The sequence below is a fragment of the Pimephales promelas genome, chromosome 17 (assembly GCF_988280905.1).
Source record: "Pimephales promelas chromosome 17, fPimPro1.hap1.1, whole genome shotgun sequence".
NCBI classification, from domain to species: domain Eukaryota; kingdom Metazoa; phylum Chordata; class Actinopteri; order Cypriniformes; family Leuciscidae; genus Pimephales; species Pimephales promelas.
This window is the reverse complement of record NC_142785.1, coordinates 4,923,920-4,939,113: the sequence shown is the minus strand read 5'-3', so window position 1 is coordinate 4,939,113 and position 15,194 is coordinate 4,923,920. Positions and strand designations below refer to the sequence as shown.

Below are 15,194 nucleotides of genomic sequence, written 5' to 3'. Positions count from 1 at the left end.
AAACTGCAGCAAAGGAAAGTACGGTACATAATGTGCCAATGTGTCCCTTTTTTGTTTCTAAATATGGAAGGGGTATAAAGGGTTTCCTTTATTTTGTAATATTTGTATATTGTGTAATTGTACACATTTGTTAAATGTAAATTGACATTTAAAATAAAACATTTTTTTTTCCTTCATCTTAAAGGTTGTTTTTTTTTATTATTATTATTTGTTTGGTTTTAAATTGTATAGACCTGATAATTCCTTTGTATCCTTGAAGATCATTAGCTTTGCTGTTATATTAATTATATAATATTAGACATTTATTATTAGAATGATATATTATTATTCTTTGCCTATAGGCTACAAGCAACGAAATGCAATTGCATCCATCCAGGAGAGCTTTAGCAAGAATGTAAATATTTTACAAGCTATGTACATGCTATGAACAGTTTATACGTATGGTTTATAAATATAAAGGCCATGACAGAGAATATCTTAATCAAACAAGGACAATAAATGACTGGGGAAAATGAATGCTTTTAATATATACTTTAATGATGAATTTTCATGTCATATACAAAATGAATTATAAAATATCACTGCAAGCAGCAATTGTCAGGGCCAAACGCAAAACGACAATAAGACTTGCCAACATGCCTGGGAGTGACCAACTACAGCAAGGAGCAATTGACGACATTGTAAGATTGTAAGGCAAAATAGCTAAATAATAATATATACAGTCAGTTATATTATGATTTAATGGTTTATCACTTTCAACAAAAAGGTGGCGCTGTTACGAAATTGAAGTGGTATGGTCAGAATGCTAGGACAACAAAACATACAAAGTTTGGTGTCAATATTTCAAAGAATTGCAGAGATATAGCTTCAGAGTAATTTTTGCATCATGCGTTTATTTTGTCTCTGCGATATAGGAAAACGGTAACATCTAATTGCCAAGAAATCCATTTTGTTGGCATGGTCTGGAGCTGATATGATAAAATTTTGGTGAAAATCGGACAAACGGTCTAGGAGTTTGAAAAAGTAGGAATTGAACAAAAATCAAGATGGCAGACAGGAAGTGCGGCCAAATATGGCAAACTGAAACGTAACCCAAGAGATTCCAGTTTCATTGCAATAGGCTAACTTATTCCAAATTTATTAGCATTTTTGGAAATTTCATTATAACTTTTTACCAAAGGCACTGTCTCAAAATCTTTTGTGTACCTTCAGGCAATGGTGCTGATGGCACATACTGAGTTTCATAATGTTACACCAATTCATTCATTAAGTATAATATTTTATATCACAATACTGTATTGAAATCAATGACAATTTAATGTTTTGTTCTATTATACATGTTTCGCCAACAAGAGGCACCATATACAGTGGGGCCAACAAGTATTTAGTCAGCCACTGATTGTGTAAGTCCTACTTAGAATAATGAGAGAGGTCTGTAATTTTCAAGGTACACTTTAACTAAGAGAGACAAAATGAAAAAAAAAAAAATCCAGGAAATCACATTGTAGGATTTTTAAAGAATGTATTTGTAAATTATGGTGGAAAATAAGTATTTGGTCAATAACAAAAGTTCAACTCAGTACTTTGTAACATTTCCTGAAACGTTTCCTGTAAGTCTTCACCAGGTTTGCACACACTGTAGCTGGTATTTTGGCCCATTCCTTCATTCAGATCTCCTCTAGAGCAGTGATGTTTCGGGGCTGTCGCTGGGTAACAACTACCTCCAAAAATTTTCTATGGGGTTGAGGTTTGGAGATTGGCTAGGCCACTCCAGGACCTTGAAATTCTTTTTGCGGAGTCACTCCTTCGTTGCCGGGGCGGTGTGTTTGGGATCATTGTCATGCTGGAAGATCCAGCCACGTTTCATCTTCAAGGCTCTCACTGATGGAAGGAGGTTTTGGCTTAAAATCTCACGACATACATGGCCCTGTTCATTCTTCCCTCAACACAGATCAGTTTTCCTGTCCCCTTTGCAGAAAAAACAGCCCAAAGCAGGATGTTTCCTCCCCCATGCTTCACAGTAGGTATAGTGTTCTTGGGATGCAACTCTGCATTCTTCTTCCTCCAAACACAACGAGTCATCCATATGCTCTCTGGAAAACTTTAGACGGACCTGGACATGTATTGGCTTAAGCAGGGGGACACGCCTGGCACTGCAGGATTAGAGTCCCTCTCGGTGTAGTGTGTTACTTACGGTAGCCTTTGTTACTTTGGTCCCAGCTCTCTGCAGGTCCCAGCATCCCCTGCGTGTAGTTCTGGGATTTTTGCTCACCGTTCTCATGATAATTTTTGACCCCACAGGATGAGATCTTGCGTGGAGCCCCAGATCGAGGGAGATTATCAGTGGTCTTGTATGTCTTCCATTTTCTTACAATAACTCCCACAATTGATTTTTTCACACCAAGCTGCTCGCCTATTGTAGATCCACTCTTCCCAGCCTGGCGCAGCTGCAATTTTCTTCCTGGTGTCCTTCAACAGCTCTTTGGTCTTGGATCATCTTAAAATGATGATCTATTTAAATTTTTGTTCAAAAATCGGAGCAACAGCATAGTTGGAGTTCGAAAAAGTTTTTTTTCTTCTTTGAATTCAAAATGGCGGGCAAATTTTACAATCAAATCGACTTGAGTCATGGAATCATTGGGAAAAAAGTTTTGGTTTTCTAGCCCTTACGGTTCAAAAGTTATAAGCATAAACATGAGTGAAAATTTGGAAAGTTTGAGGTGCTAGAGGGATTGAGTTAGAGACTCCAAATTTGCTATAGTGACAGTTCAGACAGACTTCATAACTTTCCCGCAAACGGTTCTATGTGCTGCCATAGACTTCCAGAGCCAAAGAAGAAGAAGAAATGGAAGGAGAATATTAAGAACGCCAATGATTTCAAAAAGTGCCTCTGCACCTTCGGTGCTTGGCCCCTAAATATAAAGTTGATTGTTACATATGTATTAATTTGTTTTGTCTATTTGAAAGTGAATGTGTGTGTGTGTGTGTGTGTGTTTGTTTATGTATGCATGATACTGTTTTCCTGATTGTTAAATTCTGCTTCATGTAAAATCTGTTGAAATTTGATTTTAACCTCGGATCGAGAGCGTGGAGGAAGGTGTCTCAATGCCCCAGCTAAACTTAAAAGAAAATGCTCTTCCTCATCTGGCTTGCTATTAATGCCGTTCAGGACATAGGGCTGATCTTCCTCAGCCTTTCTCTCTAAAGCGAGAGTGCGGCGAGAAGTTTTAGGTGTGAAGAGTGATGGCACATAAGGGGAGTCAGGAGATCCGGGCTGTGGGGTGTTGGCCTGGGTTTGGGTCGGGGACTGTGTGCTCTCATCTGATATCTGTGGGGGACAAATCAGAAAATTAATGAAATAAATAAATAAATTGTAAATTATATATATATATATATAAGTATACTACTTACAATAATCATAATTCCATCCTTTGACATTAATAATAATAATTCTTTCCTTTGACAGAAATAATTTCCTTTGATTCATTCCAGACTCATTCCGCATTTTAACAAACGAAAATGGTCTAAAGTATGTCATAATGAGCCTCAATGAAGACACAAAAACCATAAGGACCCACCTGACAGAAATAAGGATAGCAGGCGTGGCTTCATGTTCCAACAAACTGGGAAACCGCTTTGTCCCGTTGCCTCTCTAGAGAAGTACTTTTCTCTTCTGCCATCTAACCCCCCTGCTTTTTACCTTCACCCCCAAAACCAAAACCTCTCTAAATATGTTTGGTATTTTTAAATCATAAGGCACATAAATCATATAAGCTATTTATAATTTGTGTTAAATCTTGTTGTGTTAAAGGTTTTTCTCGTTTTTGACTGTTGCAGGTACACAAGAGAGCCTAACGCAGCCTTCACGCCGCCTTCACACTGGCAGTGGAAATCAGCTCCGTAATACGCAATACGTTCCCAACGGACGTCGTACTACACAGTGAAAAGCGTCGGACGCGGGTAGAACAAAAATGGCGGCTGAAAAACAGCTGATTTCAACTGCCAGTGTGAAGGCAGCGTCACACTGGTAGTTGAAATCAGCTCCGATGCGGCTGCGAAACGACCGGAAGTCATTAATTTCCTATGGAGATTCGCAGACCGCATGCGAATGGGTCCGAAACGCGTCCGACCGAGTGCGGTGCGAAGAAAATCGTGTCCGTTGGTCATCCGGACGCGTTCAAAAATTTGAACTCGTGCGAAAAGCTACGAACGGTTCCTATCCGACAATTCCAGCGGAAGTTGAGCGTTGCTATGGTACTGATAAACAAACCTGAATTATTAACTTTTAATAAAATAAATAATGATTTTATAACGATAAGTTGTCATGTCATTTTTTATTTTCATGACTTTCTAACATTTATAAGGGCAGTTAATACAATTAAATTGAAGGTAGACATTGAACTATTGACCACTATATCACATTTTTTAGCCGACCTGACATGTCAACGTCCTCAGCAACTTTCCTCACGCAGCATAATCCTCATCAGAGAGATCATACAGAACTGACATAATCAACCTTTAATCTCTCCGCCATTTTTTGTTCTACCCGCGTCCGATGCTTTTCATTGTGTAGTACGACGTCCGTTGGGAACGTATTGCGTATTACGGAGCTGATTTAAACTGCCAGTGTGAAGGTGGCGTAAGGGTGTGAACTACCTCGCAACTATGTTGCCGAGAATTTGTAAAGCAGCAGGCACCTCCAAGGTTTACACAAATCACTGCCTTCGCAACACTATGGTGCAGACCCAGACAGCAAACTGACATTGAATCAACGTGGAAACAACGTCTCTCATGACATTGAAACAACATTGATTTTGCTCATCGAATTAACTTTGAACCAACGTCAGACGCAGCATTCTTCAAAGCTAAATGAAAATCGAAAATTGGTTTGCTTTCATAACGTTGAAACAACGCGTTGATTTCAAGTTGATTTTCCGTTAGTTTTGAAAGAATGACGCGTCTGACGTTGGTTCAACGTTAATTCGATGAGCAAAACAATGTCAGATCAACGTTGTTTCGATGTCATATTTCCACGTTGATTCAATGTCAGTTTGCTATCTGGGGAGATTGTCCGATGCTGGTCTCGAATCGAGGGAAATTATGTCTGTGAGTGGACATAAGTGTAAAAGTTCACTACAGAGCTACTGGAGGCCAAACTTAAAACAAAGAAAGCACTGGAGCGACATTCTTGCTGCAACAGAAAACACAGCTGACAGCGCTGAGCCCCAACTAAAGAGAACCTCCTCTCCTCTCCTCTCTACCTCTCCTCTACCTCTCTCCTTTCCTCTACCTCTCGCCTCTCCCTCTACCTCTCAAACTCAAATGAGCTTTGAATGACTTATACAGTATTGCCAAAGCATTGGCCATTACATCATAGGCAATCATACAAATAATCAATAAATGAATTGGTAAACAAATGTATGAATACATTTATATATCAAAATAAAAATAAAAAGAGTTTTGAACCAACATTCTGACTTTAGCTTTGTCCACTAACTGACTCTCGTAGTTTGTGGCAGGCTGTTACATACTTTGCTGCTGTTGTGATTGAGCTGGAGTTTTCTCCCAAAATATGAATACATTTTTCAGAATTTGGCAATGCCATAAAATTTGGATCTAGTTGTTGGAATCTAGAGAAACAGTCTGATCTAATGCTGTGATAATGATCACAGTGTATGAGGAAGTGTTCTTCTGTCTCCACCTCTCTCTATGGCCAGACTGTGGTCACTCAGCCTGTATCTGGTTAGGGTTTTTCTTACTTTATGCTCTTTCACACATATGCTCTTTTTATATCTCTTTTCAGGTTTAAATAGAAAAATTAATGAATACAATTTTCCTTTCCTCCTCTCCCTCTACCTCTCTCTTCTCCTCTACCTCTCCTGAAAATTGATGTCTTCCGTACCTCGATCAGCTCATCGACATGGCCTCTTTTTCTCTTGGCTGGTGGTGGTCGTGGCTCCTCCTCATCTTCTGCTGAACTTGAGTCTGGTGTGTCATCAGGGGAGGAGGCAAGTTGGGAACGGGGGTTGGTTGAATGTCTCTTTCCCAACACCTTATCCATGAGGGCAAACCACTGCCAAGTTTTAGCACTCTCTCCCTTGCGTATGCAATCCTACGGCAGAGCAAATAAACCATGCCTGTTAACGAAAACAACAACAGCACAATACATTTCAGCAAAGACGTGCCAATTAACTTGCTTACTTTGTATTTTTTTTTTAAGTACTTCCATTTTCCTCTGGCCTCTGTGGGAGTGTGCTTCCCCAGCAGGCCCATTTTCTTCAGAACTTCCCTGAAACAAGAGAAAAGGGAAACACTTATGAAAAACATTAAGACGGGTGCAATCTTGACATAAGTGCAATCTTAACATTACAAAATATGACACAGCAGGAAATGGATACAAAAGTCCTCAGGTTTGGTTAAAACATTAAACATACCTTGCATGACACCACAACAACAACAACAACAAACAACATCAAAGTGAAAGACTATTGGCTTATCTATTGGTTGTTTTATCGTTGTGGGCTTTGAATAGGGTGAGGACAATTTACTATAATTAACAAGAGAGCCAAGTGGAAATAGGCCTTACCCCCAAGCCTCACTGGCTGAGTTATTTTCCCCGGTAAATAAATAGTCATGGTCAGCCCTCATTTTAATAAATTCAGCTGTCCGCACCTGGAGCCCTTAAAAAAAGAAAATATTACAACAAGTTTTGCAAGCGAAGGGTCCATCAGTTGTATGCTTTATTGCCCGAGAAACGAAGGATGCATTTGAAGTCGCATTAGAATCGGGATAGCCTCCTTTGTCACTCCGCGGGGACGCAACCGGTCTTTGAAGGGTGCAGCCTTTGAATTTGAATGTTCCGTTGGTATTTTGTCAAATGTGTAATAGACAGAGGTGAATTGTTGTAATTCAGAAATGAGAATGAGTGAGCGATTACTTTTGCATCTCTACTTCTAAGGTGTTAAAAATAGCTGTGTTCATGAGGAGAAAAACAGAAGAAAGACTCTGTCTCACCTTTGATCCTATAACTAGGTATTGCCCTAATCTCATATGGAGCACCTTGGACTTGAAACCTTTTGCCAGCATTTGGTCTTATGGATGTTCTTGGTGACATTTTGACTTCAGTGTTCTTGCCTATTGGGCCTGGAGTCTGAGGCTGGCCCAAAGGCATTTGGAGATTAATGCTCTGATCCTGTGATCCAGCACGTCTCCTTCCTTCTGGGGATTTAGGAGTTTTCTCCTCAGACTGAGGCTCTGAGAGAATTTGCTGGACAACCTCAGCACTGAACTTCTGAGGCGTTTTCAAGGGGTTTCTCCTCTTCTGGGAGACAGGAGTTACACCTTTCTCTGTCAAAGAGGAGGTGATGGACCCTACAGATGGCATATCATAAGCAGGTTTCTCTTCCTGACCTGCAGGAAATGAGATCTGGGGGAGAGTTGCACATTCATGACCCTCGAAATCCAGTTTTGGAGGGGTTACCAGTTCAGGGCTATATTTAACATCTGCAGCCGGAGCTTCTTCGTGATCAACCTGAGGTCTTGCAAGAGGTGTTTTTTGTGGCTCAAATTTCCATGGTGATTTCGCAACAATGTCCGTTTTTTTGGTAGAGCTAATTTGGTAGAGCTCAGAAAAAGGATCATTCTCAACAGATTGATCCACAGATGGTGGTAAATTTGACCCATCTCTTAAACAAGTGTCTGCAAGTATAGCACACATGATATGAAATTATATTCTAGCAGAATTAGCAAAAACATTAACAGCAAACATGTTGCAATATAAATAATATTACAGAAAATGAATGTCATGATCACTGACCAAATGAATGCAACGACTTCCTCTTCTCTGGATGAACGGGTGTGCTTTTTTCCTGCTGCTCTTGCAAAGCCTATAGGATGATAGAACCAAAAATGAACAAAATGAACAAATGATGAATTAACAAAAAATACCTATCAGATGTTTCACAAGACTTTAATATATTAATATTAATATACACACCTGAACTGTTTTGTCTTGTCCAGCTGTCAGTGTCTTGGGAGGTGGGTCGAACCTAACAATGACAAGATGAAACCACACAAAACTAATTCTCAGAACAAGGATTATCCCAGAAAACGTTCATGTTTTTTTTTTAAATAATTAAAATAAAAATCAGAATCACCTGAAAGAATGATCACTGATGAGATCACCATGCTTTAACTGTTCAGATTGATTAATAACGTGTCCATTAATACGTGTGGGGTTCACAGAGCTTAAATTGGTCAAAATGAGCTTGAACAAGAGAGAGACAATAAATAAACATCATGTCATGTGTTCTTATATGCAAAGAAAGAGCCAGTTTAAGGAAACAAACAATGCAGTCAAAATTATAGTGTTATACCACAACATAATTACCTCGTTGTTCTCATTCAGCTCTATTTTACAGTGCTCATCTGACACCTGCGGCAGCTGAATATGATTATCACAGTCCAGCTTCCTAAAAAGGTTAAGAGTCCACATTAAAACTGCTTCTTTGTCCATTTGCATTTTTGGTGAATGAGAAATATTAAACTATGATGCATGTGGTGTATTTATTTATTCAATGTCATATTAGCAGCAATGGATATTCATGGCAAAAGTATTTCAACTTTTTGATTTGAATATCATTTCTATGCATTGTTTTTAATGTGGTTTAAGTTGATATTCAAAGATGCATCTCACCATAATTGCTTCTTACATTAGTGCCTTTTTGTAGGTAACATTTTGTTTTTGTTAATTGATGTCTAGAACATTTCAAATTATTACAGTTACTGCTGTAGGGTCTGGACCAATCAGACACACACTAATTATTCATATTCATTATATTTAATGAATATAAACAGCTATGAAACTGCCCCCAAAACTAAACTCACAAATGAAGTAAAGTGGTGGTGATGGCACAGTGGATAAGACACATGCCTTTGGTATGAGAGACCCGGGTTCGAATCCACTGCGAGACACCAATGTGTCCCTGAGCAAGACACTTCACCCTTAGTTGCTCCAGAAGCGTGCAACCTCTGTAAGTCGCTTTGGATAAAAGCGTCAGCTAAATTAATAACTGTAAATGAAGTTACTTTGTTGGCCAGGTGTCTGGTTACTAGAGCACTTTAAGACTGATATCAGACTTTTACGACCTCAAAGGAATGTGGCCACATGCACCACAGAGACCCTTATTCATCGTCTGGAATCGCCCTTTGAACTGTTTGTAGTTTGCACTGAGACTGCCTTTTGGACCTTGAACCGTTTGGTTCCCATTGAAGTCCATTATATGGAGAAAAATCCTGGAATGTGTTCATCAAAAACCTTAATTTCTTTTCAACTGAGGAAATAATGACATGGACAATTTGGATGACATGGGGGTGAGTAAATTATCAGCAAAAGTTGTTTTTTTTTTTTTTTGAAAAAGGAGTAGTGAACTACTCCTTTAAACAATTTAGTTTAATTTGTCACCATTCACTCTTGTCCACTGTCATAAACCACTATTACATACAGATAACAGAACAAAACTTAGATATTTTGCAAAACATAACTGTAAATATAATACAATTAATTATACTAAGAGATGTTGAATGCCTGAATCTGATTTTTTGACGAACATTTTCTGTAGCATCCTTAAATCAACATGTTTGTCTTTGTCTTTTTTTATTATTATTATTTTTTTTTACCTTTAGGGTTTCTCAAACTCGGTCCCTGAGGGCCGATGTCCTGCAGAGTTTAGCTCCAACCCTGATCAAACACACTAACCTGTGAGTTTCTAGTGATCCTGAAGACCTTGATTAGGTTGTTCAGGTGTGTTTGATCAGGGTTGGAGCTAAACTCTGCAGGACGTCCCAATTCGCTTACTTATACTACGCCCTAAAAGTATGTACTCTTTGTGAAGAAAAAGTACATACTTTTGAGTGTGTAGCAAAAGAGTAGGCAAACTTTGGAACATACTACATGGTGTCATCTTTAACGGACGGCTCTGTCGAGTGCATCCTGTCACTGTAAACTGCCCTGTCAATTATCTTGTCACAGTTAAAATCCTCCATTTTAATTCGATTTCCTACCGTATCGGAGGAGCACGTTAATCTGTCAGTCATGGGTTTTTCATGTGTATACTACTTTCTTCGTGTTTTGCAATTTGAATATAATGATGCATTTAAAAAGTAATATTGCTAAACGTATCTTTACAGAAGTTCACAATGCTGCTGCAGATGCAATATAATCATGTGGAGAACATTGAATAAATTCATTTTCGTCAGGTCAGATAGTGTTAATCAATCACTCAAACCTAGCTCTTTCTCTAAACCTCTCGTCCTCCGTGTCTGTAGTTTTTTTTTTTTTTAACACTTTTTACTCGTGTTTGTAGTTCTAACCGAGCTCTTTCAACGCGCAAAGGTTGTGGGGAATATTGCCGTTAGAGTGTGCATCGATCTACACTTCGGATTCTGACCGGAAAAAGTAGACCATCCGGGTATCTTTGAAGCACTCATTTCAACATATTACGGTTTGGGACGCACTAATTCTATTTTCGAATACTATTTAGGACGGATAGTATGCGATTTGGGACGCAGTTTAGCTTCAGGAACCTTTGATCCTCCAGGACCGCGGGTTTATAAAGGCAATTTTCCCTCAACCTTTATCCATTGGTTTTGTTTTCTCTTTCCTCACTATACATTTAACAGCATTAGTTGCCCACTTGCCCATATATAATAATAATAATAATATAATATATAAAAATAAAATATGGCCCTATGCAGCCACAATTATAAAATGTGTTACTGACCTTCCGAATAGACAGGGCGCTGTGAATGGAAATTCAGTGCCATCTTCTCCATGTCCTTCTATCACAACTATCTTCTCCAGTAAAGACATTTAAAAACCAATTTCCTTGTTTAGCAAACACAAAATACAACACTTTAAAAGTCTGTCCACTGACACGGGTCACAAATTTGACACATGCCAATGAAAACCGAATGTGCAAAGTTTTAGCAATGTGGTCTGATGTTCAATTGATCATCAAATACAACTCAAAGGTTCCCGGCTGAGCTTGATGTTGTTATGGATGATGAGTCAATAGATGAAGGTTTATATGATGAAGTGTTGGGTTGGGCTGGGACTACAAGCAGGGGTTTTTGTAGGTATTTTTGCAGAAAGTTAAGGGGTTTTCCTGGCTCAAAACCATAGACATATACACTAGACCTCACCTTGGGGTTCTAAGCATGCGTCAAAACCGCCGCCATCTTGGAACAGGGCTCTTGTCATAGGAAGTAGCTAGGTAACGCTGCTATCTCTGCCTTTACTTCGAATTCATTGATGGTGACGGACTTTTGTGCAGCGTATGATGTTCACGGATGAAATCTGAACTAGGAAGAGTGTTTAAAAAAAAATAAAAAATAAAATAAATTCTTTCTGGAATCAATGATAAATACATGTCTGACCGTTGGAACAAACCAAAAAAAAAAAAACAAGAAAAATCGCATTCATGATGATTTATGGTGATTTTTTTCCGTTAGACCTGTGTCTACTACATTGACGCTGATGCATTAAAGCGGAGGGGCTCCCCTGTTTCAAGATGGCGGCTCTATTGACGCATTCGTTCCAATGAACTAAGGTGAGGTCTAGTGTATATGTCTATGGCTCAAAACTAGGTCATAAAACCCAGATAATGTATTTTAATAATGAGATAATTAAATGTTTATTTTTTCGTTGACCATACAGCCTACTGTGATTCCCACTGTATTTTTGTGGTTAGACCTCTAGGGGGGTCCAGGGTCATTTTCATTTCAAAATCTTAAATTGTGTGCAGACTTGTGCAAACTTGCACTTGCACTCAGACACCAGCGCTTCCTGTGCAAGTGACGTCACTTGCAAGCGACACAAACTTTAAGTGTGTGTGGTGTGGCTCGTGTTAGAACATGCAGCTCCCAATGTCGTTAGAAAATCATTGCTCAATGAGGCCAAATCAAACAATTCTCTGTTTCTAGTATATGTAATATCCAAGTCAAAGAGTCAATAACCTACCTTGGAATAGTAATCTCCAAAAATGTCAAACTCAGATGTGATTTAAACTTTTTGCCCATCAATGGCTTCAGAGAGATTTCTCTGAAAGGAAGGATTCTTCTCTCCAAGGCAGAAGGCATCTCACGTTTGACATACGCAGCCATCTCATTAGACCTTGATAGAGTAATGTGTAAAAAGATTGATCAACTACTATGTAATTTTGTATGGAAAAATAAGACAAATTATATAAAAAAAATTGTCCAACAGCATCAGAAATGGGTGGTTTATTGCTTTTTTATTTGCATGATTGTGTTTATGGGATGCAATATAACATGTATTTGTGGTTTTCTTTTTTAAAAAGTCTTATTTTTCATAAATTTCACCTTTATTGTAAGGCGCTTTCTCCTTTGTCATTTGAAGGGTTGACTTCCTGATTCTATGAAAACACTCCCTCAGAAACAGTGGGCTCAGATTGGTTAGTTTGGGCCGGTGTGTTGTGTTTTAGTGCACGTTGTCCGGACGTCCATTACCTTTTATGGGCGCAACGTGCATGTGTTGTTCCTGTCAAATGTAAATAATGGTGTCGAACTGCAGTATCAGTATGAGCCAGATGCCAGAATCAGACCCAGAAAACGTTGATAAAGAGAGGCAAGCAGAACCTCCCCAATCATGGCTCATGGATCATGGTAATTTTTTTTTACTTTATACACGTTTGTCTTACACAAAATAGCATCGAACTGACTGGCTACTATATACACAAACAGTGTTGGCACTGGTTTACGTTCTTGATCAAATCGAAAAATAACGTCACAAAGTATATACATGAAAAATACGTTTAAAACATTAGTACTAAGCCTATACAAAATTCAGGTCCATAATGTTTGTACGCGTTTGTCGTAGACTCGGAATAGCATAACTAGAGTGGCTATAAAGCCAGCGCTGGCATTTGAAAAAACTAAAACATTCGGCCTATGTCTGAAATTATACATGCAAATACATTTAAAATGATTAAGTCTTAACATACTTACAGGTTGTGGCCCAACAACTGCTGCCTCTGGTTTTAAAGTCGGAACTGCTTCATGTTTTAGTAACAGTTTGTTGTTGAATCCGGCATTGAATTTGTGGAGATTCTGGAAGCTGCCTTCCGTAAAATGCGCAGCACAGAGAGCTAGATTACGATTACAATTATTATCAAACACAAATTGTATCCACTGTTGACGAACTACAGAGTCTGTGGGAAGCCTGAACACAGAAGCCCTGACAGCTGGTGGACACAACACACTCGACGAGCCGCAGAAACATGGCCATGCCCTTTTTTGCATATTCCGGAGGGAGGGTTTGATGTAAATGTGTGGGTTAGTGACGTCTAAAACCCAGCTGTAGTCCCAATCGAGTCGTTTTTGTAGGCAATATACTTCCTGATTTTTAAAAGACAATATCTCTGCTTACATTGAACTTTCAGCGCTGCAACTTTGCAGATACTGTTCATGCACCAACAGCAACATTACACACTATTTAAAATGAAAAAAGTGAAATCGCTATCAACCACCCCTTTAATTTTGTTGATTTTGCAACTTATAAAATGAATAAATTAAAAATTAAAATTAATTAATAAAAATAAAAAAATAATACTTTTATGTTGAATTTTCTGTTGATGTGTAACTTCAGCATTGACAAGATCCCTGTTGCTCTCTCGAATTTCCACAAACAAGCACTATTAGTGTGGTCTTTGATTTTCAAACACAAATTTTCTCCAACCAATTACTTCATTTGGAATAATAAGAATATTTATTATAAACTAGGGCTGTCAAACGATTAATTGCGATTAATAGCATCCAAAATAAAGTTTGTGTTTGCATAATATATGTGGGTGCACTGTGTATAACTATTTTGTGTGTGTGTATATATATATATAAATACACACACATGCATGTATATTTAAGAAAAAAATATTATTTATATAGAATATTTATATATAATATAAATTATATATAAATCTATATACAGTATATACATGAAAATATTTCTTAAATATATACAAGCATGTGTGTATATATATAGTGCACCCACATACATTATGTAAACACAAACTTTTTTTTTGGATGCGATTAATCATGATTAATTGTTTGACAGCCCTATTAAAAAAACACAAGTCCTTATTTTTTGAAAACTGGTTTAAGAATGGGATCAATCGGGTTAGCCAATTATTTAATCAGGATGGTTACTTATTTACTTATCAAGAATTTCTCTCTCACTGTAATATCCCTGTTACTTCAAAACATTTTGCCTCTTTATTTGGTGCTATCCCTAATGGTGTCATTATGCTATTTCAGGGCCAGTCCTGAAGTACCTCTCCCGGACCCGGCTGACACATATGTAGGCAAGATATGTTTTAAATCTACTTAAAAAAAAAAATAATAGGTATTCGTCTTCTTTTTCTCAATGATTGTGTTTCCACTCCTCATGTTGTTTCAAAGTGGAACTCTTTACAGGAAGATAGTTCATTGAAAAAGGTTTGGACTCTTCCTAACAAGAACCTATTGGTAAATAAGGTCAAAGAGATTTCTTTTAAGCTTATTCATCAATATTTTCCTGTTAAAACGTTCATGGAGTCAAAATTTGAATTAAGTATAGATGTACAGTAAAATGTACTTTTTTTTGAGACTACCTTACATCTTTTTTTGGCATTGCAATCTAGAAAACTCATTTCTCAATTCATTGTAAACTATATATATAAAGACTTTGAGCTTTACTTCAAGAACTTAATTATTATGCTTGCAAAATATTTTATCCATGCTGAATTTCAGCCCAAAAAAATGCAAGCTCTAAAAATGCAATGCATTAAAATGCAAAAAAATTTTCAAGTAGTGCAATTCAACAGGCTTTTGTTTGCTGGGATGCAAGAAAGTTCAAATAAAAACTACGTACACTGCATTGTTGCGCAGTGATAAATAGAACCATTGGCTGAAGCGGTCATAGACGTGTTTTATCATGAATAAAGCAGTAATTGACCAATAAGAAACAAGGATTGAACTAACCGTTTTGTAAAAGAAATGACATTGTTGCACACATGATGCTGGCACTGAACGATCAGAAACATTTACCACCCTGAAGGAATGTATTTTAGGATGTCCTTGTCATGCCTGAAATTCAAAGAAAACAGATCATATTACTTTTTAGTTAAACTGGCATATGA

General features: G+C 37.8%; 1 protein-coding gene across 1 annotated transcript; it reads right to left on the bottom strand.

Moving 5' to 3' along the window:
* Window positions 1-516: 516 nt before the first annotated feature.
* Window positions 517-15,126, bottom strand: LOC120469919 (uncharacterized). Its single transcript, XM_039659216.2, has 12 exons — window positions 15,037-15,126; window positions 12,020-12,172; window positions 10,782-10,885; window positions 8,390-8,471; window positions 8,157-8,266; window positions 7,997-8,048; window positions 7,817-7,886; window positions 7,015-7,698; window positions 6,587-6,680; window positions 6,202-6,289; window positions 5,903-6,112; window positions 517-3,328 (listed from the first exon to the last, which is right to left on the bottom strand). Exons 3-12 carry the CDS (start codon window positions 10,868-10,870, stop codon window positions 2,999-3,001), a joined length of 1,809 nt encoding a protein of 602 aa, XP_039515150.2. The 5' UTR covers window positions 10,871-10,885; window positions 12,020-12,172; window positions 15,037-15,126; the 3' UTR covers window positions 517-2,998.
* Window positions 15,127-15,194: the final 68 nt, after the last annotated feature.